Raw genomic sequence first — 27,655 nt, 5'->3', positions numbered from 1 at the left:
AGCATACAGAGCCTGTGGTCACAAGGCACTGAGGGGTCAGCAGAGGAAATAATCCTGGGGAAATGCAGTGTTCCCAGGATTCCCACCAGCTGTTATTTGTGTTGGGTCAGGCACATTCCTGGGAGTAACCCAGCCTTCTCCTGAGTGGGGGAGAGGAATAGACAAACAGTCTAAAAACAGAGCAAGCTGCTGGTCACTGGTCTGGCAAGAGAGGATTCTTCCCCTAAGCTGGCTGTCCTTGCTCAGCAGCATTCTTAAAGATCGCTGCTCTTTCCCTTCCCTGCTCCCAGGCTGCTGGGGGACTAGGACAAAGAGCCTTTTGTTCATCCTGATTAAAACAACACTGGAAATTAATTGGAAGCTGCATGAGAGGAGAAAAGGGCTACCTCAGCTTTGGCAAAATATGACACCTGACACGGCTACAACAGGTAGCAAGGCAACCAGAGCCTTGTTTAACACCGCAAAAGCAAAAATTTAAAATACTACTTCCAGCAGATAAATGGATAAAATAATTTTAATCTCTCTCAAAATCTTAATTGTGCTGAAATATCCATTACAATTCAGATCCTACACAATCTCTTTGGTAAGAATTTAATTTTATTATTACCATGCCCCTAGAGAGCCTGACTTGTTCATTCTCCAGGATTGTTTGCCCTGACTTCTCCTAAGAAATCGTAGGCCAGCTCTGAGATGTCAAAGGCTCTGTGGGTGTTTCCTGATGACAGCAGGTACTCCAGCGCGCCATCGTTCTCCCGGCTCCTTTTCAGGAAGTCATGGATCACCTTCCAGCGAGACAATTCCACCTCTTCCTCAGCCCACTTGTAGCTGGGGAGAAACGTGGAGCAGAGCAGAGGGAATACAGAGTCGTGGTACACCAGGACAAACGCAGACTTCAGGAATTCTTGATCTCTCTGCAGAGAAGAGCATTTGAAAACACTTCAGTGCAAACACGTGGTGTTGCCAAGCATTTTCCCAAAGTATTGTACACAGGAAAAAACCCAAACAACTCACTCCCAGTTCCCAGGAAAACAATGGGAAGAGATTTGACCTTCCTAAACACACATCGATTATCTTGGAAAAGCCTCCAGCATACCAACAAACCTGCACTGAACTCTGCCAGCCTTCACACAAACTACAGGCACCGAGAGCCCTTTGCTGTGGGGCATTTATATTTTCTTAATATTGTATCTTCCCTGCCCTGGAAACCCAAACTCCTCTCATTTCCCTGCTCTCCCAGGCGGAGCGTGGCTTTGCTCCCACTCCTTGCAGCCAGAGGTGATGCTGCCCCCGGGCTCTCTTTGTGCGTGGTGTGACCTGTGTGCACCCCTGTAAAGATCAGTTTGGAAAACCCAAAGGATCAGCCTGGTCAATTATCAAACACACAGGAAAGATCCAAGTCCAGAGTGTCCCAGCCCCAGGAGCGCTGTGCCTGGCGGGGAGCATTGCAGGGCTCAGCCTCACAGAACCACACGAGGGGTGAGTCTTCAGCAGGCAGCAATCCTCCCGTGGGAGTGGCACATGCCAGTCAGGTAGAACTGCATGGTTCTGGGAGCCCGGGGAGTTGCCAATTCCGTGAGCAGATCTGCTTTCCTTTTGGATGAATGGCCCTGAAAAAGCCGCTCTGACTCAGCGGGTGTTTGTTCTGCGTAAACGAGGAGCCGTCCTTGCGCATCAATCCAGGAGCACACACAGGGAATGAAATATCCTGCTGCTGCTCCCAGGAAATGCAGGACTGAGAGCCAATGGCTTTCCCATTCAGTTCCCTGCAGCTGCTCTCTGTCTGTGGGACAGGAGGTAGGACAAGGTGTGGGTGAGCCTGGGGACCACCAGGTCAGTTCTCCAGCTGTCTACGTGCCAAAACACGGGATTACAACTGTCTGGGGCAGGGACATCTGAGGAATTTGGGGGCCTTTTCCCAGGCAGATTGTGGGAGGACTGAAGCTCAGAGTTTGGTGGGGGGAATATGATTTTGGGGGCATACACAGCCCCTTATGTTTCCATGGAAAGCTTTTACCAGCTGATTATTGGAAGCACATCCTGACAGGGAGCCACACTGTAACAGGTTCCCCCCCCAACAACACTGAAATAAAAAGTTACAAGTTAATTTAAATTTCCTCCTGGTTTTCTGCTATAAATCTGGGTGAGAAATGTTAAGAACTGCATTTACATATCCATATTTGGAAAATATCTCTATTTTCCAAATAGATGTACAGTGAGAGGAAAAAGTTAAGCAGCAATTGCAGCTAGCTCGAATTACCCTGAATATATGGGAAGAAAAACTTGTAGTTTGTTACCTTCTCAATTCTCTTCAATGTTCTTTCTTTGTCTGCCCAGGCACTCTAAAATGAAATATAAAATCAGACGAAGGCTGTGGAGAACTTTGTCTTCCCCCAGGACAGAAAAAAAGCTCAAATTTTGCCTGGAAATCTCGACAAGGTAACATACCCGAAGTGCATCCATCAGGTCTGGCTGATCCAGGAGTTGAGGGAAAGTTGCTAAAACAGGATTACAGATTAAGTCTGCAACAGAAAGCAAGCACAGTCAAGGCTAAGAAGGAATCAGGATGGTTTTCAGTATTGGCCCATCCAGGTGTTCAGCACATCCCCTCCTGACAGATTATTCCAAAGGGAAAATGAGCTGTAACAGTTCTCCAGAGCAGGGAAGGTAGGAGAACTCCCTAAAAACTGTTCTGACTGCAGCCAATTCTCAGTGGCTGAGAGACAGTTAAACTAGGAGAGGAGACACACAAACCCCAGTGCTGTTTTTTGGGAATGCCAGCAAACATGAGCCCTTCCCGATTTACCTGCCAGAAGTGTTTTCCCTCATTTCTGCACCTGTCTTTTTTACACACAGCTGTAATTGTGCTGCTTGGTTTGGATGTTATGGATAAACACACTTGGGTTCTACCTCAGCCTGTGTCTGATGTGGCATTTTAGGAGAACCAGGGACCAAGTGCACAGTGAATTTTCCCTATGGGGCACATATCCCACTGTACAGGTGAGCTGGTGCTTTTTGGGTTACTTCCATGAGAAATCACTCTGCTCCTGTCATTATTTTAATTAATGAGACTGTGGGTAAGAATCCAGGTGACAGAGAACAGGATTTTGGCTGAAGTGTTTTCTTTATTGTGTGATTTCAAATATTGAAGGTACACTTGTTTCTTCACCTTGAAGCTGATGGGAAGTTTGGTAAACATGAAGCATTTACTAATGCCAAAACATTCTGGGGAAGTGAGCCAGGACTGATGACTTCTGGGAAGTAGAACAGACATTTTCAGTTGTCTATTCCTAAAGTGATGGTGGATTTTGAAATAATAGGAATCTTCTTTAGTTGCACAGCTACCAGAACAACTTCTGGGATAAAGCCTTTCAATGACTTCAAATGGAGTCTGAATCCAAAGGGATGCAATTTAACTCCAGGAGAGGTCCCCAGCCTGATCTACTGTCCCAAATCATGAAGAACAAATCAGGTAAGCGTGGCAGTTCTCACCTATATAAATTCAAAGGTAGTACAGTTAAGAAATGTAATTTTTCCTTATTTCAAATTGGTTTTTAAATAGAGAAGGGTATAAACTATCACTAGTTCTGCTGAATAATCAGGGAAAGACACTGAGTTCTAAAACCAGAATTCTCCAACTTTGGTCTCTCCCTACTGTCAGCAAGTAAACAAAAATTAAAAAATAAAAACAAAGAGGCTAACTTAGCCAGAGTGCCAAAAACATCTCTTACCAGAGGGAGACTCTGGAGAGAGTCATTCCCTGTGTGAACCTGATCTTCCTTCAGTGCTCACCTGTGCTTTGCATGCTCATCCTGTCCTTCAGGAGGGCATCTCCAAGGATTTGCCGATAAAACACCAGGAGATGGATGTAGCACATGCCCCCAACTAATGTTTCAGGGAGAAAACTGTTGGGAAAATAAGGGACAGCAGTTGAGATGTTGATTGATCTGCAAACACTGCAGATTTCTCTAGGCTATCTGGAATACTTTTTCATTTTATAGAAGCACAAGGACTCACTTCAGGATGTCTTTTGAGTGCACACTTGGTGACTTCACTTTCACCAGAAGCACAGGCTGTTTTCTGAGGCTCATGAACTGCTGAAAAACCCCAGAGCCTGCTGCAGGAATAAACACCCCAGATTGAAACAGTCAGTTTGAAACAACAGTAATAATTATATTACAAAAATGGGCATTTCAGTGGGTTGAGAACTCTTTCGAGTTGAGTTAGCCTGGCAGCACCCAGCTCCCCACAACCAAGGCAAAAGCAGATAAATAATGGAATACATGCAAAAATAGAACACACAAACCCAAAGCAGGCTGTGGGCACTGTTGTGAAGGAGATGCAGCATGAATCACATCATTATGTTTATATTACACTGAAAAGGAACCACACCTCTCCTTGATATTGATGGGTCAACCTCAATGCCTCTCTCATAGGGAGTTCCACCACTCAGGACCAGCTCATACATCCTGTCAATAAAAATAAATTTGAAGCCTGTATGATATTGGGAATTCAACTCTTTTTGGAATTTAATTATACTGGGAGGTCAATTATTTTAAAAGTCATTAACAACACTGTTTCTTTTCCACAGCCCAAATATTTTTCTTGTATGGAATTTAGCAATTGGTTCACTAAAATGTTTTTGAGGAATCATCACTTCAACAATTTAAATCTTCCATATTTAAAATTTGTTAAAGAATAATGTAACCCCAGTTCTGCCAAGAGTAAGTCACTGCTGAAACAAGCATGAAATTTAATCTATAATACCATGCTTACTTAATAATATAGTAGAATATTTAAAAGATGAGATTTAGAGACTTTTAGAACAGTAGAGGTGTCCTGCAGGTGCTGTAACCCAGATAAATTCAGAATACATATACACAATATATATATGTCTACCAGTATTTGGTAAAACACAAGTCTTGAAAGTCTGAGCTACAGTAAATTATTTCTGTCAATAAACAGAAAGTTTTCCTACATTTAATAAAATAAAAATATATACACTTTATTATTCTTTCAGATGACTGGACCAAATAATCATAAATCAGCTGCAAAATATAATTTACGCTCCAAGAGCAGTGAGAGATTCATTCACAACAACTCCTACCTGATTCCAGGTTTTGGGAATGAATCTCCCAATTTTCACATGGGAAAGGGATAATGCAGCAAAGAAGAACCAGAATCATAAAGGCCTGGTGTGGATGCCCCTTGCCCCAGGAGTGTGTAAGTATGAAAGAGGAGTTTTACTCTTAGTCTAAAACAGATCTATTTACACCTATGTGTAAATACAGGGAGAACAGGACAAGGCAACAAACTCACTTGGAAGGAACAGGAAGCCCAGTGGAAGTGAAGAGCTTCAGAAAGGCCCAGCCACAGCTCAGCTCTCCTCTTTCACCTGTTGACTAGGAAAAAAGAGAAATGTAAATTATTTGAGCAGAATGAGTGACTGAACCACAATTAATAACAGTAACCACATCAAAATTTTTGTAGTTATTCCCCTTTTCCTCTTTCACCTTTGTGTGTTTAAAAATCAGTCTGCCTTCTCTGAGGGTAGTTTTCCTGGCTTTACCATCTATTATCTTACTACCTGTTGTGTTTTCCAGCAGCATATCCCAGATGGACAGGCTCTATGTGTGTCAACAGGAGCTGGGAACCACTGTCCATACTGCTGAAACAGTTAAAGTTTTCAAACTGTACAGGACATTAGTCTGAAATAAATGGCTGAGATGGAAAACTGCAGAAGTGAAGAGAGAATTAGGCCATTGGGATCCCATGGCATGGGATCTTTGGTACAAGTTACTTCAGTGTTGGTACAGGGACATGCACATCCATGAGCCAGAGAGACTTTTATTCTCTAATTAGGGATATTCTCCCATCAGAGAATCCCAGAATGGTTTGGGTTGGAAGGGATTTTAAGGATCATCTCATTCCAACCCCTGCCATGGCCAGGGACATCTTCCACTATCCCAGGCTGCTCCAAGCCCTGTCCAGCCCAGCCTTGAGCACTGCCAGGGATCCAGGGGCAGCCACAGCTTCTCCAGGCACCCTGTGTCAGGGCCTCCCCACCCTCCCAGAGAAGAATTCCTTCCCAATATCCCATCCATCCCTGCCCTCTGATGGTAGGAAGTCATTTGTTCTATCACTACATGACTATCACTTGTCCTATCACTACATGACCTTGTGAAAAGTCTCTCTCCATCTTTCCAGGTATTGTCTAATCCTGTTCTCTAAAGAGGGATATTCTCTAGTCCTATTCTCTGCCTGAGGACAGCTGGTTCCCTTTATGAACCTGCACTTGGAGTGACTTCCAGTGCCCCCCTCCACACTCACATTGCACCTGTACGTGATGCCGAGCTCAAACAATATCCCAATGGCTGAAGACATGGAGTTGGACCTGACAAAAGAGTCACCATCAAGCAAGCTGGGTAAGATGCCCATCACCTGGTACAGAGGGAGGGAAGAAAAAGAAAAAATAAGTTAATGTATCTATGGAAAAAAAAACAACTTGAATTTTAAAGGCATTCAAGCATATCCCTCACTCAACACAAGATCTCAAATTGAATCCCACTATAAAAAATGAGGAGAGAAGTGATTCCAGTCAAAACCCTGCTCCCCTTATTGTCTTTCCATGGAGCACAGTTGTGCCACCAGTGAACACTTTAGTGACACTGGAGGAAGAAGCTGTAAAAAGCCAGCAGCTGTGTCACCTACCCTTGGAGAAAAGGTCCAAGTTTGAGGATTTTTAGGCAGCCACGTAGCTCTCACTGTGTGAATGTTACTCAGCACCTGAAGTAGGGGAAAAATAGCTCAGGCAAGTTTTACTGCTTTCAGAAAATGCAGGGTTATCCCAGATGGATCCAACACTGCACACAACAAAGACAGCTGGAAGAAAATTGCTGGATAATCAGGGTTATGTTTTTATAAAAGGCTGCTCTGCACACACACAAAGGAACAGAGGATCAAGGGCACGTGGAGGAATCTGACCCTGACCCAGCTGCTCCCAGGAGACAGATCAGCCCGGGAAACGCTCATCCCCATCGCCAGGAACACAGAGGAGCCAGCAGGCACAATGGCAGGTGGGGAACCCAAAATTAGGGACTCAGAGAAATGGAGCTCCCGCCCCAGCCCCTCCCAGGGCTGGGTGTGACTGTCACCCTGAGTCAGGAGCAGCTCCCCAGCTCACCTCGCACTGCTCACGGGCATTTTGGGGCTGCACCTGATTTACCCCGAGAGGAAAGCAGCGGGGGAGAAACCAAAGGCAGAAAAAGGGAGGGATCGAGTGCTTTGTGGAGTAGCAAGGGTGGGAAGCAGGGCTGTGTGTGCTTGCCTGGCCGTGCCCGATGCCCATCAATGCAGTCTGGCCTGTTTTATCATTCAGTTCTATTCTTCTGCGTGAGTGGGCTCAAACCAGACTCAGCTGAGCATAAATTAAGCATCTTGGGAGGCAGGTTGTGTGAGACAGCTGGAGGAGCTGCCTACGAGAGGAACCAGAACCTGAAGGATCCTGGGAGTTGCAAACCTCCTCCAGTTCTTTATTTGGGAAGCAGACACGTTCCTTACCCGGCTGCCGTCGAAGAGGCAGAGCCGGACGTGCCGGCTGAGGACCCGCACGCCGGTTCCAGGAGGAGGAATCATCTTGCAGCTGCATAAAGTGACAATCAGGGACACTCTGGTGGGTCTAGGATGGATCTGAAATGCAGCAGAAGGAGGGTTAAACCTACAGGGCCCTCATTTTGTGTTTATGGACTGAGGTGATTCTCCCAACCACAAAGCCAGTGCAGTGGTAGCAGCAGGACTTCTTCACAAGCCTTTAGCTGTGATGTTTTAGTGGGACAGAAGGTCCCAGCAGAAGAAATATTCCAGAGATGGTTGCAAATTAAGACATAATCAGTAGCCAAAAGGAAAGAAGGCAAACTGTGTCCCCCTTAGCAGCAATACTCACAGTATTTCCCTCAGAGTTCCACACCAAGTCTTTGAAAGCCAGCTGGGATGGGGTAAGCTCTGGTTGCAAATAGTAACTTGCTCGAAACTCTTCACCTACAACAAGAGTAAATTTAAAAACTCTTCATTTTTTAAAATGATCTTTATTGTGCCAAAAAGGACAAGACCCAAATTTCAGGTCCAGTTGAATATTTGACCAAACAAAGCTATGGAATTACCTGCCATGAGCACTGTGAGTATTCTGAATTATTTAATCCCAAAAGCACAATAATTTAATTTTAAAAAGAGATTAAACACCTTTAAACAGAAAGACTAAGAAAACATGAGATATCTTAATATATTTGGTGAAGAGGCTACAAAAGACCTTCGAGAAAAAGGGAAAATTAAAATTTAAAAAAAAACCAACCCTTAATTTCCAGCAAAGTCAACAGGAATGAACTCCCAAAGCAGAAACTCTTTAAAATCATGAGGAAATTTTTCAGGATTTCACATTGATAAAGTAAAATTTAAGAGGAAAAAAAAATCTTTTATACATTATATGATGGATCAAATATAGCCAGTTAGCTAATAAATTAAAATAAAGCAACACCAACAGGCTGGTGACCAGGGTGAGAAAGCCACCACAGACACCTGAGAATCCTGCCAGGCAAAATCCTTACCTTCCTCCAAGAGCTGGAAAAGCATGGATGGGCGAAATCCAGCAGGAACTGCCCCTGTGGTGGTCAATACCTCCACAGTGTCATTCTAGTAAAAACAAAGAAAAAAAGGATATTGCTGTTCCTGTATTTAACAGCAAATTTCATCCCAATTTACAGAATTTGGAACCAGAAACTTGGGATGTCGGTCACCTCGTCTGAAACATTTCTGTGGCATTTCTTGCTACCAAAACCTCCCAAAACACAGATGTTGTTAAAGAACAATTGGCTGTCATACAAGACACGGTGTTTTGGAAAAGGCACAGCTTGTCTACAAAATAATGGAGATTATGGCAGGTGAAGCTGCAGTGTAAGAGGGGCACCTACCTCTGTGATGGCTCGGACAGCACTCCAGTGGGAATCTGTTCTGGAAGAAAATGAAGGGATTTATAGTAAATCCTCACATGAACAAAAATTTAATCACCAAATAGTGCTCTGTTTTCAAACAGCAGCAGCTTCACAGCCGTATCTGAGACATTCCATTTACCTTTTTTTAATTTCAGCTCCATCTGCTGTTTCATCCACCACTTCTATGTGTTCTTCTGACTCCTCCTGGCTTTCTTCCTCTTCCTTAGGAACCTGGAATTCACATTTAAAATGGCAAAGGGCTTGATTTCTTCCCAGTTCTGTTCTTAAAAATGTCTTCTCCAACCACAGCCATGCTAATTTAAGTTTAGAATAAATTAAGGAAGTTTAGAAAAGAAGATTTTTCTCTCTGTGATGCAGAAAATTGTCCTGCATTTACATGGACTCCCATTTCAGATAAATTATTAAAACCCCAAATTAATCCACAGCAGCTTGGAGTCTTCAGAGCTGGCCTTTAGCAACAAAGATTCTGACTTTTATATTCAAGAAACTTCTCTGCCAGAACTTCACAAGGCACAGAAATGCTGCTTTTGATGGCTATCTCCATGCCCATGGATAAAAACATGGAGTTATTTCCAAATAATGTGCTTTATTTCCAAACAACACACTGTTTTGTGACCCATTTGGTGCAGCTATATGCTCATTAATTGACATAAAAGAGCAGAGGGGGGATTAGGACAGAGGTTGCAGCACACCAACCGCAAGGTAGGTCCTGGGAACGAGGCCTCTCTCCCCCTTGGAATTTTCAGCTACCCACCAGCCATCCGCCTTCTTGTCGTGTATGAGCAGGATTTCACCTTTCTTTGGCATTAAAAAAAGAGACAGAGACAAAAAAACCCCAATTAAATATTTAAATTAAAAAGGACCTAACTCCAGTTTCTCCCCAAATCCCAAAAGCAGAGGATTTCATTATAGTTACTGCTTAACTCACTGCAGTAAAAACCCTTTACAGGGAGAGATTTACCACAAATGTGAGATCCCCTTCCTGCTGGGCATCAAAGTTTCCAACAGCAACACATTCTCTAACATTTGGATCATCCAACAACTTCTCCACATCTTCTTCTTCTTCAGTGTCCTCCTCCTCCTCACCTTCTTCATCTTCACTCTCCTCCTCTTCTTCATCTCCCTCTTCTGCATGAGGACCTTTCTGGTGTTCCTCATCCCTACCCAAAACAAATCAAACAATTTTTTAGTATCATCTCCACCAAACTTTTTGAAATGCTGTCAAGCCTCTGCAAGGACATTTTTCAGATCCAGCATTTTCATTCCTGTGTTTTGCTCTGTCCTGAAGAATCTCCTCCAAACCTCACACTCATTATCCAGCACTCTTGAGAAAATCTCAGCCAATCATAAATGACTTCTCTCCTGAGCATTTCTTTTTTTATCCTTCTGTTATTTTTCAGCTAATCAAGGGGCTGAGATAATGATTTTCCAGGGCCCATTCCAGCTATCCTTTTAAAAACCAGGTTGCATTTGTATGTTTAAGCTACTCACCCTGGACAATTCTTTGTCACATTATCCTGATCCAAGACAAGAAGGAGTTTCTGCAGCTGCTGGGAGAGTTTCAGCAACAGCTTTTCTTCCTCTTCCTTCCTCTGGCTGTAATTCCCCACTGGCGCCGGCTCATCAGCCTGACAGAGAACCCAGAAAATGCCCCAAAAAATCAAAGTTCCCCAATAAATTGCTCAAAGAATCAAAGTTCCTCTATAAATTAAGTTTTCCAGAGATTCTTTACAAGCTTTCCCTTTCCTGGGCTGCTCTCATTCCCTCTTTAGTGACAATTTTCTTACCCTTTCACCTTTTTACCAAGGTGAAATTCTCTGTTAAGTTTTCACTTGGGACTTGGACAAAATAAAGCATTAAGGTGAATTTTTAAATTCTAGAAATTAATATAAAAAAATATAGATTGGAGAGATAACCAGCAGGGATTGTGCAGTACTGGGCATTGCTCTTGGACTGAGGCATCTAAAATAGAGCAGTGATTTTCTTTGAACACTTTCCATGGTGGATTTTGAAGAAAACCACAAATTAATCTCCATACTTACTTTTTTCAAAGCATGGAGAGCATTTGTATTCTCCTCCACCAATTTCTTCAGCTCTGTACATCTGCATTGAAAGCAAGACAGACAGACAGACAGACAGTATTTTCTTTAAATTCTGACCCAAACCACACCTGCTGACTAAAAGGTGTCGTTTTAGGTGTTGTGTGTCCCTTCAGCCTGAGAATTCCAAGCCCAAAGAGCAGCATTTGACGGAATCCCAGAATAGCTGGGGTTGGAATGGACCTCTGGAGCTCACCCAGTCCAACCCCACTGCTCAGGCAGGGTCACCCAGAGCAGGTGACACGGGAATGCATCCAGGTGGGTTTGGGATGTCTCCAGACAGGGAGACTCCACAGCCTCCCTGGGCAGCACTTCCAGTTCTCTGCCACCCTCATGGAGAAGTGGATCTTGTGTTTTCATTTATGGCCATTGCTCCTCATGCTGCTGCTGGGCACCACTGGAAGGAGCCTGGCACATCCCCTTGGCACCTGCCTTGGAGATATTTATGTGGATTGGTGAGATCTCCTCTCAGTCCTCCCTTCTCCAGACCGTCCTCAGCCCCAGAGGGGTGGGGAGGAGCCAGCCCAGGAAACAGGGGAGAGAAGGGGCTGGGAAGGAGCCGGCCCGGAAAACAGGGGAGAGAAGGGGCTGGGAGAACGCTGTACAATTGGATGGGGAAAAGCACAGAGGGAACGAGCAGTACTGAGGGTACGAGAGGGGAGGGTGAGGGCAGCGCCCGGGCGGTGGGACCGAGGGATGGGTTCGGGATGGGGCTCGGGACCCCGCTCACCTCAGCCAAAGAGCCTCCCGCTGCCCGGGGGCTGCAGCCGCGCTGTCCGCCCGCAGCTCCTCCACCTGCAACAGGGGACAACAGGGGCGGTCAGGGGCCGGGGGGCGAGACAGCCGGCACGGTACCGGTACCAGCCCTGGTACAGCTCGGTACAGCCCCGGTACCGGCCTTGGTACATCCCCGGTACGGCACCGGTATCGGCCCTGGTACATCCCCGGTACGGCACCGGTATCGGCCCTGGTACATCCCTGGTATGGCACCAGTACCGGCCCTGGTACATCCCCGGTACGGCACCGGTATCGGCCCTGGTACATCCCTGGTATGGCACCAGTACCGGCCCTGGTACATCCCTGGTACATCCCCGGTACGGCACCGGTATCGGCCCTGGTACATCCCTGGTACGGCACTGGTACCGGCCTTGGTACATCCCCAGTACATCCCCGGTACCGGCCCTAGTACATCCCCGGTACAGCTCCTGTACCGGCCCTAGTACATCCCCGGTACAGCTCCTGTACCGGCCCTGGTACATCCGCGGTACATCCCCGGTATAGCTCCGGTACCGGCCCCGGTACCTGCGCCCGCAGCTCCCGGCTCCGGCGCTGCACCCGCTGCAGCGGCCCCCGCGCCCGCCGCTCCGACATGGTCACCGGGCAACGGGGCAGCGCCGGCGCCGGGGGATGACGGGCCCGGGGCGGGGCCGCAGCGCTCCTACCGCACACCGGGCAGCCCTCGGCTCTGGAAGCCCCTTCGCAGCCCATCTGGGGACAAACGGGCTGTGGTGTTTTGTGATCCCGGTCATGGAATCACAGCTGGGGTTGGAATCAGCTCTGGAGACCATCCAGTATCATCCAGGATCGTTACGTTTGGGAAAGAGCTCCAAGGTCAAGGCCAGGCCTTAAGGGGCTCTGGGTACTGCTTTTTCTCCCCCATCGATTTTAGAACTCCACAACAGATCTGAAAACCAGCAGCCTGCAACGAATGCCCCAGTACTCCTGGAATTCTCTAGCAACGGGAAGAAGGAATTTGTTACAGCTACCTTCACAATTCCTTATCCAAAGTGCCAGGAGGAATTCTTACTCCTTTATTTCACTCATTTATTCACCCAGCCAATGCATGAGCTCTTTCACCACTTAATTTTCCCCACACACACCCATAATGCGACTTGTTACATGTGCCCATAAGGCACCTTTTCACATTTATTCCAGAAATAAACACCACACGATAACTTTTTCTAGTTTATTGTGTTGGCAGCACTTCCTGGCAAGGGCAGAGCAGCCGGCTTAGAGCTGGGCAAGTGCAGACAGCCCTTTGAAATATGGAAATTCCAGAATCATGGAATCACTTTGGTTAGAAAAGACCTCCGTGATCATCGAGTGCAACCCATGACGATCCCCACCTTGTCACCCAGCCCAGAGCACTGTCCAGTGCCACGTCCAGTTTTTCCTTGGACACCTCCAGGGATGAGGACTCCAAACCTCCCCGAGCAGTCCATTCCAGGTTTGGGATTGTTGCTTGCATATCCTCAGTTCTTTGTTAGCTTAGTCTGACACAGTTTGGGATCTTGCTTTGCAAAGGGCAGAAGAGAAGCCCTGCTCTCCCAGGGATGCTGTCCTTCTCCAGAAGCCCTGCTGTTCCAGGGATGCTGTCCTTCTCCAGAAGCCCTGCTGTTCCAGGGATGCTGTCCTTCTCCAGAAGCCCTGCTGTTCAAGGGATGCTGTCCTTCCCCAGCAGCGCGTCACCCGTTTCCAGCGGCTCAGGCAGCGCTCACCGAAGCGGAGCAGGCACCCGGAGCCCGCTGCCAGGGCCAGGGGCAGCCCGGCCGCGGCTGCCGGCGCTCAGGCCGCTTCCAGCTTCTCCTGTGCGGCGGCGAGGCGGCGCTGGAGGTATCGCTGCCTCCAGCGCAGGAAGCGGCGGCGCGCCCGGCCCGCCTGCCAGCCCACCACCACCCCGGCGGCGAAGGCGGCCAGCAGCGCCCAGCGCACCACCCGCGGCCGCAGCGCCTCCAGCACCATCCCGGCCCCGCCGCCGAGCCCCAGCCCGGCACCGCCTCCCGCTTCCGCCGCCGCGGGGGCGGGACCGGCCCCGGTAAAGGCGGCGGGGCCGGGGAGGCGCCGCGTCCGCCTGCGCCATGGCCGAGGCGGCAGCGCAGGTACCGCGGCCCCGAGGCGCCCTGGCCGCTTCTCCCTCCCCTCGGGAGCTCCGCAGAGTTTCCCCGAAGCTCCTCACACGCTGTCTTGTGTTTTCCCCAGGATCTCCTGCTGGCAGCAGCGTTTGTTTCCGATGCGCAGTACAACAGGAATATTCCCTTTAAGACCTCCCCGGAGGCTGTCAGGTAAGGAGGGATGCGCCCCCCGGTCCAGCCACACCTGCGGAGAACCAGCCGCATCCGTGGCCAAACAGCAGCAGCCAGAAAAGGTTTGTGGTGCTAAGAAGGGTGACTGGGTGGGGTGCCAAAAACTGGACTTAAGCTGAAATATTTAAAACGGTGCTCAGCGCATCTGTATGTTGAGGATGGGAAATGACATTAAAAAGTTGTGGTTTGCTGGAGGGGAGAAAATAGAACTAATATAAAGTCTTCCAAGCCTGTGGGGGAATAAAGAGTTTGGGAAGCTTGGTCAGACCTCAGCTGTGTGGAAGGTGTTGGAGTGGCAGAACCCGGTGGCTGCAAAGTTAAATCTTTTTTGTTTACTATAATAAACATTCTGTTATTTAACCCTGCTCTGAAAGGCAGTATAGCATCCATCAGCTCTGAGACTGATGTGGAAACAAATTGCCAAATTCCTTGCTGGCAAAAATGTTTGGGACAGCAAGTGCTGTTCTTCCAGGATGCATTTGGTGATGCCCTGGGGATGTGCCCTGTAGCCTTTATTTGTGATGCCTTCTCCCTCCAGGCTTTATCACCTCTATAACCACTGGATGATGCGAACAGCCACCTACTTCTTCATCTTCCTCAACCTGTCCCTTGCCCTGTTTGAGGAACCTGCTGTGTATCCGCTCCCCTTCCTGGTGAGTTTGTGCTGCAGGAGCAGCAAATGCAGCTGCTGGAGCCAGCAAGGGCTTCTTGGCTCAAAGTGGTTCAAAGAGGTGCCAAGAGACAGCGGATGGAGATGTTTTTGTGGGTATCTTTGATCCTCTGCTCTGGTGAGACCCTGCCTGGAGTCCTGCATCCAGCTCTGGGTCCCCAGGACAGGAAGGACATGGAAAGCTGGAGTGAGTCTGGAGGAGGCCGCCAATTGATCAGAGGGATGGAACAGTTCTGCTGTGAGGAAAAGCTGAGAGAATTGGGGTTGTTCAGCCTGGAGAAGTTTCAGAGTGGCAAATTGGCTCTTCCAATACTTGAAATGGCCCACAAGAAAGATGGAGAAAGACCAAGGGCCTGGAGTGCCAGGACAAGGGGGAATGGCTTCCCACTGCCAGAGGGCAGGATGAGATGGGATACTGGAAAGAAATTGTCCCCTGTGAGGGTGATGAAGCCCTGGCAAAAGTTTGCCAGAGAAGCTGTGGCTGGAATTTCCATCCCTGGAAATGTTCCAAGCCAGGTTGGATGGGGCTTGGAGCAGCCTGGGGTAGTAGAAGGTGTCCCTGCCCATGGCAGGGGGTGGAATGGGATCATCTTTAAGGTCCCCTTCAATCCAAATGATTCTATGATTTTATAATTCTGTGATCTGTTTGAAATGGGGACAAAAAAGGGACAGGAGCTGGCCAGGGACCACAGGAGCCACTGTGGCCACCAGCAATGGCCCTTGTGATTGTGGACAAAGTCAAATTGCTGTTCTCCATCTCAGAGGCCAATTCCAGCCTTCTTTGGGACTCGAGTCCAGTCCTCATGTGTGGAGGTAGAAGTTTTACTTTAGGCCAGACATTTCTGCAGCCTTTATTTGTCCTGCAACAGCGTGATTGTGAAAGATGTACTCCTTGAATCCTAAGCAAACACAGACTCACTGTGCTGCCTGTGGCAGAGAATTCTATAAAAGGAAGCCTGAAAATATCGCTCTGCCTGTTTTTTATCATGCAAAAGGAATATTGCTGCTCCTGGTTGTGCTGGTGGAGCCCTGCTCTCTCTGCAGGCCACGTCAGTGCTGGAGGTGTTGTGCCTTCTGGTGTTCCTCGGCCGGCTGACACACTTTGCCAAAGTCACCCTGCACAACGTTTTCTGGAAGGACACCAAGAACATCTGCATCATGGTGGCAATCCTGGTGAGCTGGGCCCAGGGGATGTGGGGTTTTTCTCCCTCGTGTTGTTCTCCTGGGATCCCAGCCCTGGAATACATGAGCCGTGGCCAAACCAGCCAGCTCTCACAAACCTGCCGTGTGTGCACCTCTCCTGCATCAACAAGCACTGTTCACTGTCTGGACACATTCCAGAATTACTTCTGGGACCTTTCCTTCTTTCTCCTTCAGTTATCCCTGACAGACCTGGCCATATATGGGGTCCTCAGGCTGTATGATGTGAGGAGCATCCGATGGTCAAGGATTGTGAGGCCCATCTTCCTCATCAACTTCGCAGAGAGTCGCCAGGTAAGGAGAAGGCCTGGTGGAATGTCCAGGGTCCTGGTTTTTTGGACAGCCTGCTGCTTTCCACAATCCAGGGGATTTGGCAGAAAGATTTTATGGCAGAATTTAGGGTCCTGTAGGAGAAAGTTTGTTTCAGTAGTGGCCTGAAGCAGTAATTTGGGGTGGGTGGATTCACACAGTACTACAGAAAAAAACCCGTATTTCTCCCCGAGTCAGGGATCAGGTTACTGATTTCTGAAGTCTCCTGGTAATAAAGTGTCATGGTATTCTCAAACCTGTAGTCCAGATTTGGACTCTGATTCCTCTCAGCATGGAGAGATCTTTGTCCTGCTGCTCAAGACTTGTCTGGTCCTGACTTATATATTAATAAACTGTGATGTGGAGGCCTGGGGGGAGGGAGCAGCTCAACGTTTGGGCTCAGAGCATGTGTTTTGTGGCCTGTAGTGATGGCTTTCTGTCCCTGATATGTTCCCTGCAGCAAGAACATCTCAGCAGTGCCCTGGGCCCTCTGTCCCTTGGCTCCAGAGTTCACTGTGATGTTTAGCTAGATTCCATATGGGATCCCCCTCTGGAGAACAAGGAGGAAAGGCCTGGGACTCTTTTACCCTAGTTTAAGGGTTTGATCCAGATGGGATGGTGAGAGGAAAAGAGGGTGCCACGTTGACTCTGAACACTTCCCTTGTTCCTGGCAGATCCGGAGGGCCTTCCGCAGCATCCGCAACACGCTGCCAGAGATCACCTACGTCTTCCTGCTCTTCATGTTCAGCCTCCTCATGTTCTCCCTCATGGCCTTGAAGCTGTTTGGAGAGAGGTGTGGAGACTCCCTTTGCTCCTGGGATACTCTGGGCAGACTCCAAACAATTCCTGCAGCAAGCACTGCTGATAGGTGCAGCTCCTGTTGTGGAACACGTGATGCCAGTGCTTAACTCCAGGCTGTCCTCTTCCTCCTAGGAATCTCCAGACAGCAGAAGGCTTGCCCTACTTCAGAAACTACCTGGAGATTTTGTTTGACCTCTACGTGCTGGTGACGACGGCAAACAGCCCAGATGTCATGTATGGATGTCGTGTAGATGATCAGATCTTTCATTGCATTCTCAGGGGTCTCTGTACAGCCTCTAATTTGCACAGCAGAGTTTAAATCCCGTGGGTGTTGGGCTTCTCATCCCTATCTCTTCTGGGTTCCTGCTGTAGTTTGTGCTGGGAAGGTGCTGTCAGGAGTAGGACATGGAGGAGTGGCTCAGTCATCTATGTGCTGGAAATATCTTGAGCACAGCTGGGATGGTACAGGGAGCTTGGGCATTTAAACTGAGAAATAAAATGCTGCTCATCCTAGAGCAAGTGGAAAAGCAGATCTGAGTGCAGCAAGGTCAAAAAATAACATCTGGCTGAGGCATTGCCTCATGTCTGCTCTTAAATTTGGCTGCACTGGCAGAGATTTCATCTCTGTGCTGTCTTTGCAGCTGGTCAGTCAGGGCCTGACAAACCAGGATGAAAAATCCAGCAGAAGAAAAGATGAGTGTTCCCTAGCTGAACTAATGCAGTTTTTAGCTTTTATCTGACAAGTTTCATCTGACAGTCCAAAATGGCACTTGGAAATCCATGTTGGAGGCTGTTTTCTCATGGACTCACTTTCCCTGTTTGTCATTCTGGCAAGCAGCAATCCTTTTTCCCTTCTCTAGGATGCCAGCATTTGACTTCAGCTCCTGGTACGCCCTGTTCTTCATCGCCTTCGTCATCGTCAACACTTACATCTTCATGTCTCTCTTCCTGGCCGTGGTCTACAACAACTACAAAAAACACCTGAAGGTAATGCCTGGAGGGCTTGTGACCAGTGGATTCCTGCTGTTCTCTGTCAGGATCCTCTGGCTTTGCCTTGGGAAGCTTTGGGAAGAGGAAACAGCTTCAAAGCACAAGACCCACTTTTCACATCATAGGGTTGCTGGGAGTTCTGCTGTTGGCATTGAGTTAAATATTCTATGGTACCTCCAGCAGATAAAAAGCACATTCTGCATTATCTTGGAGGCTTAGTCCTAGCTCAGGAATGCTATCTCCATGCAGGGACCTGCTTTTGCACAGCATCTTTGTGTGTGCTCTGAGAGCAGGGGAACTGGAAATGGGAAGTCTGAGTAAATCAGAATTTTTGTTCTGCCCAAACTGGGTAGGGGTAGTTTGGGACTTGTGATCAAAGGGGGAGAGCTGGGAGTTCCTGGGTGTTCCCATGAGGGGGTTGGATCTTTCTCAGGAGGCAGAAGGTGTTCCTCTGCTCCCAGTCATGTGCAGAAGAGAATCCCCACCCCTGCTCTCAGCAGGATTCACTTGTGGATGGGAAGCACGTGTGGACACATCCTCTTTGCTTCTGTGGCCGTGCAGATCCCGTGATCTTTGTCACCTCCTTCCTGTCTGCCACTACCCTTTGTCTTTCCTTCCGGTTTTTCTGTGTTGTCCCAGCATCCAGCAATCTGTTGATCCTTCCAGAGCTCTGTGTGGAGAACCCACAGCTGCCTGTTAAACACCATTTCTCACCTCTCCCCCCATTAACTGTGCTGTGCTTTGTGTCCAGTGTCATTCCCCTGGGTCTCTTCTTGCATCTCTGTGCTGTGAAAATGAGTTTATTTGTTAAAGGAAAGGGGAAGGGCACCTGCAGCTGCCTGACTCCTGATGCTCTCTCTAGAACGAGATCCGTAAACTCGCCTACATGAAACGCCGCAAGATGATCGAGGCCTTCAACCTCCTGAAGGAAGAGGAGGGAGAGCAGTTTGTGGTTCGGGAAGCCCGGTGGAAGCAGCTGGTCAAGCTGGTGGCTCCTGACACCAGCAATTCCCACCGGGAGCTGCTGCTCCGCATCTCGGATGACGAGCAGAAAGGGTTCGTAGGTGAGCAATGGGGACTGGGGAGGAGCCAGGGCCCGGGAGCCTGATCCTTCAAGGGGTTTGGCACTGGGATTTATGATCTGTAATGGCCCCAGAGGGGCTCAGAATCACAGAGTTGTTGAGGTTGGAAAAGACCTCTGAGATAAGAGTCCAAGCTGTGCCTGCTCCCCGCCTTGTCACCAGCCCAGAGCACTGAGTGCCACGTCCAGTCATTCCTTGAGCACCCTGAAAGGTTGTTCTTGCTGCTATAGGCCATGTCCCACACGCTGTGGGTGGCCCTTCATGGCCATTTGACATCAGGCCAAGTTCTCCATGGCGTGTGGGACCTCCTGTTCTCAGCAGAGAATGTGGAGAGCCTCCCGTCCCCATCAGATGCAATGTGGCTCCCCACACAGTCCTCTGGAGTGGGAATATTGGGAGAGATGGGTCAGTCTCCTCGTTCTGAATCATTCTGGGGTGGTTGTTGGCCCATGGCTCAAGCCAGCTCCCCAGGAATGGGGAGGAGAAGCTGCTCCAATTCCAAGTTCAGCCTGTTGTGGTGAATACCAGTCTGGGATTGGCTTTTTTGGGAAAAATGAGCTCAAGATACGGAGTCCAGGTGGCTGCCACTCCTGTGGGCTCAGATTTGCATTTGGCAGACACTGTCAATGTGCCATGAGATCAGGCTGACACGTGGCACTCTGCTGCAGACAAGAAGTCCTTCATGCAGCTGGCAGACCTGCTCAACATCCAGGTGGTGACGCTGAAGATCCGCAGGCACCCTCTGGCGCGCCGGCTGCCGGCCCTGTACGGATCCGCGCCCAGCCGGCTCCTGCGCAGCGTCGTGAGGCACAGGTGAGCTGTGACACCGCCGAGGGCTCACCTGGGCACGCTGCTGGGGAGGACAGACTGTCCCCTCAGGGGCTGTGCCACCGCTCCTGCCTGCCTTTGTCAGTGTTGGAGGACCCAGCTGTGGCCCAGTGCCCGAGCTGGGTTTTGCTGACATCAGGCTCTGCTTTGTGACTTGCCGGCACTGAAGTGCTGCGCCTACCTCAGCAGTCTGTGCTGCAGAGCTGTGTCCTGCTGCCTCATCAGATCTGGGAGTTCTCTAGAGCTCTTTTGCACTTCCAAGCCTTCCCAGAATCCCAAAATAGCTGAGGTTGCAGGGAACATCTGGGGATGGGCTAATGGAACCCCCCTGCTCCAAGCAAGGCCAGCCAGAGCAGGGTACTCAGGGCTATCCCAGCTGGGTCTAGAGTTGTCCCCAAAGGATGGAGGCTCCATAACGTCTCTGCAACCCCTTCCAGTGCTTGATCATCCCTGGTTGAAAAAAAAAAACAAACAACTTTTTTGTTTAAATGGAAGTTCCTGTATTTCAACTTGTGCCCCTTGCCTCTTGTGCTTCCACTGGATATCACTGAGAAGAGTCTGGCTCCAACTTCCCTGCACCTCCCCATCAGGTATTTATGCATAGGAGCTGCTCCTGACCCTTCTCCCTGTCAGTCTGGACTACCCCAGCTCTCCCAGCACATTCCACTGTCCTGTCCTGTTAGTTTTGTGACCCTTTAGTGCACCAGCTCTGTGTGTTCCGGCCTCTCTTGTACTGGGGAGCACAGCTGACCCTGGTTCCTCTGTCAGCACCTCCAAGTGTGGCCTCACCAATACTGAGTAGGTGGGGGAAAATCACTTCCCTGGACCTGTTAACCAAATTCTGTGTTGGACTTCAAGTGCAAAACAAAACTCTTCAGTGACTTTTGGTTTGGGGAGAATTGATGGGTAAAGAATTTTTGAGAGAGGAGGCAAAGAGCTTCTGAAATTACTGTGTGACTTTGACCTTCTTGGGAACTGCAGACTGAGCTCTCTTTGGTCCTTGCAGGGCTTTTGTTTGGACTTATGATGCCATCATCCTGGTAAATGCCATCTTCATTGCTCTGGATGAGGAAAGCCCCTACGTTTCCTATGCAGAGTGGGTGTTCCTTGCTCTGTACATCATCGAGATCCTCCTGAAGGTCTACACTTATGAACCCAGGGAGTTCTTCGGCAAAACCCAGTTCTGGAACTGGTGAGTGGGCTGGAAGTTTGTGTGGAGCGTGGTGGGTGCTGTGCTCAGCTCCTCAAGGACTGAAACACTCTGAATTCCTGTGCAAGGGTGTGTCTAAGATCAATCAGAGGATGTTGTGACAAAGCTCTCCCGTGTGCCCATAGTCTGAGCTGAGCCAGGGCTGCCTGGCCCTGATGTGAGGAGCAGGGGTCACTCCTTGTTAAAACCCTGCTCCTGTCCCCCAAAATCTAACAGCAGTGCCTTCCCTCGTGCCAGGTTTGATACTCTCATCATCTTTGCTGCCCTGACTGCAACGATTCTCAATGCCACCCTCAAGTCCAGTAAGTGCAGCTTGAGCAGCCTGCATGCCTTGGGAATCTTGGTGTCCTCCCCAGCCTTCTGCCAGCACCTCAGGCTGGAGAGGCTTTGTGACCAGACAAACCATTACTGGAGGATTTATAAGAACTAACCCAGTCTTCCTCTTTTCTTTTTTTTCTTTTTTCTATTTTTTTTAGCTCCCTGTTATAGTGTTTAACAAGGCCACAATAATAACAAGTGAAAGAATTTTATCTAAACACATCCCGGCTTTATTTCCATAATAAAAATATCTTTGTTCTTTTTTCAGCCATGAAGTACAACAGCCAGCAGATCCTGGACATTGTGTTGATCCTAAGAGTCCTCAGGCTGATCCGGATTGTTGACAGCATTCAGAGGTGAGGAGAGAGTGGGATGGGGGATGGTTTTTGGGGAGGGGCTGATCTGTGCCAGAGGCAGTGCCCAGCACTGACCATGGCCACCCCACAGAGCACCCCAAGGCTTTGTCCCAGCCTGCCTGGGACGTGCCCAGTGGCTGCAGCCTCTCTGGAGGTTTCTTTTGGGGATGTGGGGAGCGTGTGGTGGCCAGGGTGTGACAGTAACCAACATGGGCTCTCTGTAGGTTCCAGGTCATCATGAACACGCTGATAAACATCGTCCCAACCATGCTGACTTTTGGTGGGCTCACTCTGGTAAGAAATCCTGGTGTCCTGGCTCAAAGCACTCCAGTTTGACAGAAATGTGCCTTAAATCTCACACTCGTGCTGTTTCCAAGGGGATAAATGCAATTCCCTGGATGGCAGGCCCTTGGAAGTGTAAGTGTCCGTTTGAATCGTGGCCGTTGTGCAAGCAAAGGGTGCAGAGGGGCTGCATTCCTGCTTTTTTCCTGGATCAGGACATCCTCCTTGGATCCATGGGGTGTTCTGGCAGCCTGGGCTTTGCATCATAAGGAATCAAATCATGGTTTGGACAAGAGGCTGAATGAGAAACCTGAGTTTCAAATTATTTCCTAAAATGAGCTTCTGTTATGATTTGGGAACATTCCTTATCCATATATAGTTCTTGGCTAATTATTCCTGCTTGGTGATTGCTGTTGGGTGGCTTGGAGCTCTGGAGTCTGTGCTGCCCTCCAGCCCCTTGCTGTGCCTGTGGAAGCTGGAAAACCTTCTGGGATGCTGAGCTTGCCCTGGGGCTTGCAGCTTGCTGGAGAAGCAGGTGATGGGGTTTCTCTTCCCAGGTTGTGTATTGTGTGTTTGCTATCATTGGCATGGAGTTATTCCACGGGAAAATCCAGTACTTCCCGGCCAACTCAAATGCTCCTCACTCCCTGGAGTGTGGGAACCCAGCTCTCAAGGATTCCCTGTTTGCCCGTGGGAAGTACTGCAAGAACAACTTCAACGACTTTGCCTCCTCCTTCATTGTCCTCATGGAGCTCACCGTGGTCAACCAGTGGCACGATATCCTTTGTGGTGCACATTCCCAGCTGGATCCTTGGGAATTGGGCTTGGTGGTCCTTGTGGGAGATTGGGTTGTTCTCAGATCCACACTCCTCCCAAACTCTGCTCTTCCTGTGGCCCTCTACATGGATGGGCAGCAGAGATGGTCCCTCAGAGGGTTTTGTTTGGTTCCCCTGGTTTTCCCTGGTGCCCCCCTCAGCTCTTCCTTCCCTCTTTTCCCTTAACTCCCACTCTACTCTTTGCCAATGGATTTGCCAACGTGACAGTTCAGCCTGCCAAGCTCTACTTCATTGCCTTTCACATTGTGATGGTGATAATCATTGTCAAGTACGTTTTTTGGGATGATTTCAGATGGAAAGGGGGATCTGTCCCTGCCAGGGCGCTGCTGGTGGGCCTGGGGTCACCCATGGGAGACAGGTGGGCTGTGTTTAGCGGGATCTGCTGTGTTCTTGTCCCTGCTCTGACCTGGAGGGGATGGAGCAGTGGGAAATGAGCCTGGGAATACTGAGATGGGCAATGCCAGTGAGGAAACGCTGCCTCAGTTCTGCTCATTGTTCCTTCCAGTATCTTTGTGTCCTTCATCTTGGAAGCTTTCTTTGTGGAGTACTCCCTGGAGAAGAGCGAAGTGGAAACTGCCATTGAGCAGAAAATCCAGGAGCTGGGAATGGGAGTTCAAGAGTAAGCCCCCCAAACGTGCCCGTGCTGGATGTGGCCAATTTGGCACCACTGATGAGGGAAAACCAGCCTCTGTGTCGAGGCATGAGCTGACATTCCCCTTCCTTGTCACAAAGTTCTGGCTCATGTTCCTGAAACATGGAGATTCCTCTTCCCTGTCATGAAGTCCTGGCTCCTCTGCTGGTTTTGGTGACAGTAGAAGGCCCCTGGTGTTGGCTTTCCTGCCTCCTGTGGCTCTTGCAGCCAGGAATTGCAGCCCTGAAGTCAGGAAAGATGCTGGAAAATAACCCCATGGCTGGTGCTTGTGCTGCTCCACTGAGAGCCCATCGCTGCCGGGCTCCAGGGTAGCATGTGTCCCCTTCCCAAGGTAATTCCTGGCCCTTGCTGTGCAGGGATGAGCTCCAGCATGACCAGCTCCTTGACAACATGGAGAGTGCAGAGCACGAGCTCGAGGGGGAAGGTGGAACGAAGCCACAGAGCAAAGGGCTGGTGTTCAAAATTGCCTCCAAACGTAAGTGTGACCCTCCAGGGCATCCAGGCCCAAGGTTCCCAGCTGGGGAAGGCATCCAAGGCATCATTCCTGGGGAAGTTCCCAAGCCCTGCTGCTCCCTAGGGGCTGTAAAAGCAGCTAAAACCCACCTGGAGACTTTGGGACAGCTGTGGACATTTGCTGTTCACTGTTTGTTTTTACTTCTGTAGCATCTTCTCCTGTCCCACCTCAGCCCTTCTGTTTTCCTTGTCTTCATGAACCTCCCTCTGGAGACACTGCCCTGGTGGCCCAGGTCCTGCTGTGCCAAGACACCTGTTTTCCTTTCTCCTTCCTCTATGGGCTTTGCATTCCTGCTGCCTTGGATCACGGGGGGACCGTATCCCCCTTTCCTCTGGCTCGGTGACTATTTCTTCTCCTTTCCTGCTGCACCTCGGGTTTCCACTGTGTGGGAATAGAAGGGCTTAAAATCCCAAATAATGGCTTTATCTTGCAGAGATAAAGGGCTCAGAGGGAGTGTAATCTGGGGGATTTTCTGACCCGTTTTAAAACACGGGCATTTCAGGTGTCCAGAGGAGCACACCTGGTGCTTATGGGGCACTTTTTTGTCCCGCCAGGCTACAGGACAGTGGATGCTCTGCTGCAGCGCATGTTCGAGGCAGAGATACCCCTGGAGGATGAAGGCCCTTCCTTTGAAGAGATCCTGAACTTGTCACCCACCTCGGTTCCCAGGAGCCCGAGTTCGGAGAGCGCGGCGTGAGGGGGATCAGGGAATGGAGCCCATTCCCGGCTCTCCGGCTGTTCCCTGGCTGCTCCCACTCGTGGGGCCCGGGTGTCACGGTGGGAACAAACAGCTTTGTCCTGTAAAGGAGCTTTTATCTCACATAAAATCCCGTAGGAACGTCTGGAATGCGGGGGCCAGAGGGAGCACCCGGCTGTGCCCGGATGGTGACGGTGCCTTGGGCAGTACGTAATGGAATAATTACTCCTTGTAACTGGAATTGTATCGCAGCACTTTTATACGCACCTCTGCACCGGCGGACGCGGAACGCGGCGGTTCTTTAGCACAATAAATTCAGCAGTTTGGAAAAACGATGGAGTATCTCGGAGTTAATGACGGGAGAGGCTGGGGGCCGGTGGGAAGTGAGGAGCGGGGGATGCTCCTCGACTTTCCCGTTTATTCCGCAAATCCTCATTTCTGCCCTCCCGGCCCTCAGCGCCGCGCCCAGGGAACGGCACGTGCGGCGGGGGCGGGGTTCCTGCCTGATTGACGTGGGTATCGACCAATGGGATTGCAGCACGGGCCGAGGGCTGGCCAATGGGAACGCGGTGCCGGCCCGAGCGGAGAGCGGGATAACGGGAGCGGGATAACGGGATGGGGAGCGGGATAACGGGATGGGGAGCGGGATAACGGGATGGAGAGAGGGATAACGGGATGGAGAGAGGGATAACGGGATGGGGAGAGAGCGGGATAATGGGATAACGGGATCGGGATAACGGGATAGAAGAATAACGGGATAACAGGATGGGGATCGGCATCAAGGGGTGCTCCGGCCCCCGGAGCTGTGCGGCTGCCGGGGCCACGCGGATCCGTGGGGGTGGCAGAACCTCTGGGCGCCTCCCACCCTCCCTGATCCCGGCCTGATCCTGGCCTCTTCCCTGCAGGAATTACGAGGCTCAGATCCGGAATTACCGGGGGCCCGACCCGCTGGAGCCGTGGGACAGGTGAACGAGGCCCTGGCTCGGGAAAGCAGCAGGAGCACTGAGAACTGAAGGGGAAGCAGACTCCAGCTGGGTAAGGCAGACACCAAATCCTTTGGAATTAGAGCTGGGCAAGGATGAGAATTAATTGCTAAATTTGTAGCTCATGGATTCCTGAGCAGGATCCCAGCAGGGAGGACTGGTGGGATACTCCATGAGAAAGTCTGGCCTGGGGGCTGTTCCCAGATGGGAGCAGCGAGCCCTGGAATTGCCTGAAGGGAAGAAAGAGGGATCTTTTCAGCACAAGGATCAGCTGTAAACCTGGAGATGTTCCCAGATGATCCCTAGGGAGTGTTTAGTTCTGAGCCAAGTCCATCTCCTGCCTTGTGAAGCTCAGAAATCTGGGAATCCCCAGCTAAGGTGGGGAATGGTAGGGAAAAGCATCCTAATAGGGGACCACTATTGTACAGGAATTGAGTAAAAATTGTCCCAAGGAACAGGAATTAAATGGGATTTATATATTCCTTGGAGACCCCAATCCACTGGGAAGGTTGAGAGAAGGAAACAAAGTCTGAAAAGGCAAACGATCCAAATCTGCCCAAACCCTCAAATGGGCACATTCCCTGGCAGTGCTGAGGAATTCAGCCAAGCTCCAAGAAAAAGGTGAGCCCCTATGGAATCCTTTATGGGACACCATAGCCAGCTGTGACTCCTGCAGGTTATCCCAGTTTCAGAGAATATGTCCTTTCTTTCCTTTTGAAATTCACTTTTCCTTTGGAGAAACACTTTGATCACTGCATAACTTTATTGTTTGAGCCTCACCGGTCACCTGGGGTATCCAAGCCCAAGGAATTCCCCACATGGGGAATTTCTGGCAGAGACCTGGAGAAGAAAGAAGGCTCCAGCTTTGCAGGTCTGTGTCATAAACCATTCTGTCAGCCACTGTTTGATCCCAGTGGATTTGTCCTCTTGGATTCAATCTGAGCATCACTAATTGCTGGGAATTCAGCAGCCTTTGGCACTTTTCAATGAAACCTCTCCATCCTGCCCTTCAAACCTGTTGCACAAAGAGGAAAAACCCAAAACTCCTTTTTTTCCCCCCTTTTCCCCTTCACTTTGACCTCTCTTTTCCAGCAGGAACAAAAAAAAAAGAGCCCTTTTTTGGGCTATGCAGGCTTGGATGTGGATGAGGTGGGATTGGAGCAGTTTTGGAACCACCGTGGATTCTCCCGAGGTTTGCTGTGAGGAGCTGCAGCATTGGAGGGGCTGAGATTTTCTGCTGTTCTGGGTTTTTGGTTTTTACTTTTTTTGCCTTTTGGGCCACCTCATTGAAAAAGCTGGAAACCAAAGAAAGTGAAGGGAATTCCCTAATTCCTTTCTAGACTTTCAGAAGAGGCACAAATCCACCTGGAGCTGCGGAAAGGGATGAGAGTGGGAATGGGAATGAGGGGGGTAATGCTGGGTTGCCCTCCCCTGAAGGGACCAGAACTGCCAGGATATTCACAGCGAGGCTGTGGGTGTAGAATACTAAAACCTGTCAAGTTTTTAATTTTTATATATATTTGTATAGACAAATAATGCTGATTTATATATAAACTCATTTTGAAATAAATCCTCTGTGTCTACTCTATTATACAGGAAGATAAAAAATTCTGAATGTAGAGCTGTAGGTTTGGTAAATAATGACATAATATTTTATATATGAATAAAACGATAAAGCTCCTGAAGCCATGCGGACAGAGGTTGGGGCTGAAGGCGCCCCCAGCCCCGGGCTGAGCTCTGCGG

At 49.4% G+C, this 27,655-nt stretch overlaps 2 protein-coding genes and 2 long non-coding RNA genes across 11 annotated transcripts; 3 read left to right on the top strand and 1 right to left on the bottom strand.

The window, feature by feature from the left end:
• Positions 1–496: 496 nt before the first annotated feature.
• Positions 497–12,484, bottom strand: NPHP1 (nephrocystin 1). Of its 3 annotated transcripts, none has more exons than XM_015622356.2 (20): positions 12,404–12,484; positions 11,832–11,896; positions 11,045–11,105; positions 10,494–10,630; positions 9,964–10,162; positions 9,699–9,800; positions 9,121–9,212; positions 8,961–9,000; positions 8,598–8,682; positions 7,940–8,034; positions 7,558–7,686; positions 6,709–6,783; positions 6,328–6,438; positions 5,317–5,399; positions 4,390–4,466; positions 4,015–4,114; positions 3,790–3,902; positions 2,446–2,519; positions 2,295–2,339; positions 497–911 (listed from the first exon to the last, which is right to left on the bottom strand). In XM_015622356.2, exons 1-20 carry the CDS (start codon positions 12,470–12,472, stop codon positions 633–635), a joined length of 2,031 nt encoding a protein of 676 aa, XP_015477842.1. In that variant the 5' UTR covers positions 12,473–12,484; the 3' UTR covers positions 497–632. The 3 variants fall into 3 exon arrangements, with proteins under 3 accessions (XP_015477842.1, XP_015477843.1, XP_015477844.1); XM_015622357.2 differs by having other exon boundaries at positions 4,015–4,111; XM_015622358.2 differs by lacking the exons at positions 497–911; positions 2,295–2,339; positions 2,446–2,519 and adding an exon at positions 3,376–3,489.
• On the top strand, positions 3,356–6,346 carry LOC107202084. Its single transcript, XR_004496580.1, has 3 exons — positions 3,356–3,469; positions 5,018–5,220; positions 6,205–6,346. It is a non-coding gene; the product is annotated as an uncharacterized LOC107202084 (long non-coding RNA).
• Positions 12,485–13,877: 1,393 nt separating the features above from the next.
• On the top strand, positions 13,878–25,264 carry LOC107202568 (two pore calcium channel protein 2-like). Of its 6 annotated transcripts, XM_015623433.3 has the most exons (20): positions 13,878–13,980; positions 14,081–14,163; positions 14,723–14,837; positions 15,899–16,027; positions 16,232–16,348; positions 17,038–17,156; positions 17,297–17,398; positions 18,025–18,151; positions 19,017–19,218; positions 19,905–20,049; positions 21,071–21,256; positions 21,512–21,576; positions 21,861–21,948; positions 22,173–22,242; positions 22,788–23,007; positions 23,244–23,334; positions 23,572–23,685; positions 24,075–24,193; positions 24,382–24,571; positions 24,787–25,264. In XM_015623433.3, exons 1-20 carry the CDS (start codon positions 13,960–13,962, stop codon positions 24,848–24,850), a joined length of 2,367 nt encoding a protein of 788 aa, XP_015478919.1. In that variant the 5' UTR covers positions 13,878–13,959; the 3' UTR covers positions 24,851–25,264. The 6 variants fall into 6 exon arrangements, with proteins under 6 accessions (XP_015478919.1, XP_015478920.1, XP_015478923.1 ...); XM_015623434.3 differs by lacking the exon at positions 24,382–24,571; XM_015623437.3 differs by lacking the exons at positions 24,382–24,571; positions 24,787–25,264 and adding an exon at positions 22,326–22,365 and having other exon boundaries at positions 24,075–24,188.
• Positions 25,265–25,580: 316 nt separating this feature from the next.
• LOC117244138 lies at positions 25,581–27,500 on the top strand. The gene is made up of 2 exons (XR_004496652.1): positions 25,581–25,964; positions 27,005–27,500. It is a non-coding gene; the product is annotated as an uncharacterized LOC117244138 (long non-coding RNA).
• Positions 27,501–27,655: the final 155 nt, after the last annotated feature.

The sequence above is a fragment of the Parus major genome, chromosome 3 (assembly GCF_001522545.3).
Source record: "Parus major isolate Abel chromosome 3, Parus_major1.1, whole genome shotgun sequence".
NCBI lineage: Eukaryota > Metazoa > Chordata > Aves > Passeriformes > Paridae > Parus > Parus major.
This window is presented reverse-complemented; position numbering and strand designations above follow the sequence as displayed.

What these genes read in the sequence shown, in the direction of transcription:
- LOC107202568 (XM_015623433.3), top strand. Translation starts at nt 13,960, where the DNA reads ATGGCCGAGGCGGCAGCGCAG. An exon ending in ATTGTTGACAGCATTCAGAG is followed by an intron (nt 21,949 to 22,172) that starts GTGAGGAGAGAG and finishes GGCTCTCTGTAG; the next exon opens with GTTCCAGGTCATCATGAACA. An exon ending in CTTTTGGTGGGCTCACTCTG is followed by an intron (nt 22,243 to 22,787) that starts GTAAGAAATCCT and finishes TTCTCTTCCCAG; the next exon opens with GTTGTGTATTGTGTGTTTGC.
- NPHP1 (XM_015622356.2), bottom strand. Translation starts at nt 12,472, where the DNA reads ATGTCGGAGCGGCGGGCGCGGGGGCCGCTGCAGCGGGTGCAGCGCCGG. An exon ending in GGAGCTGAAATTAAAAAAAG is followed by an intron (nt 9,001 to 9,120) that starts GTAAATGGAATG and finishes ATTTTCTTCCAG; the next exon opens with AACAGATTCCCACTGGAGTG. An exon ending in ACCTGATGGATGCACTTCGG is followed by an intron (nt 2,340 to 2,445) that starts GTATGTTACCTT and finishes ATTTCATTTTAG; the next exon opens with AGTGCCTGGGCAGACAAAGA.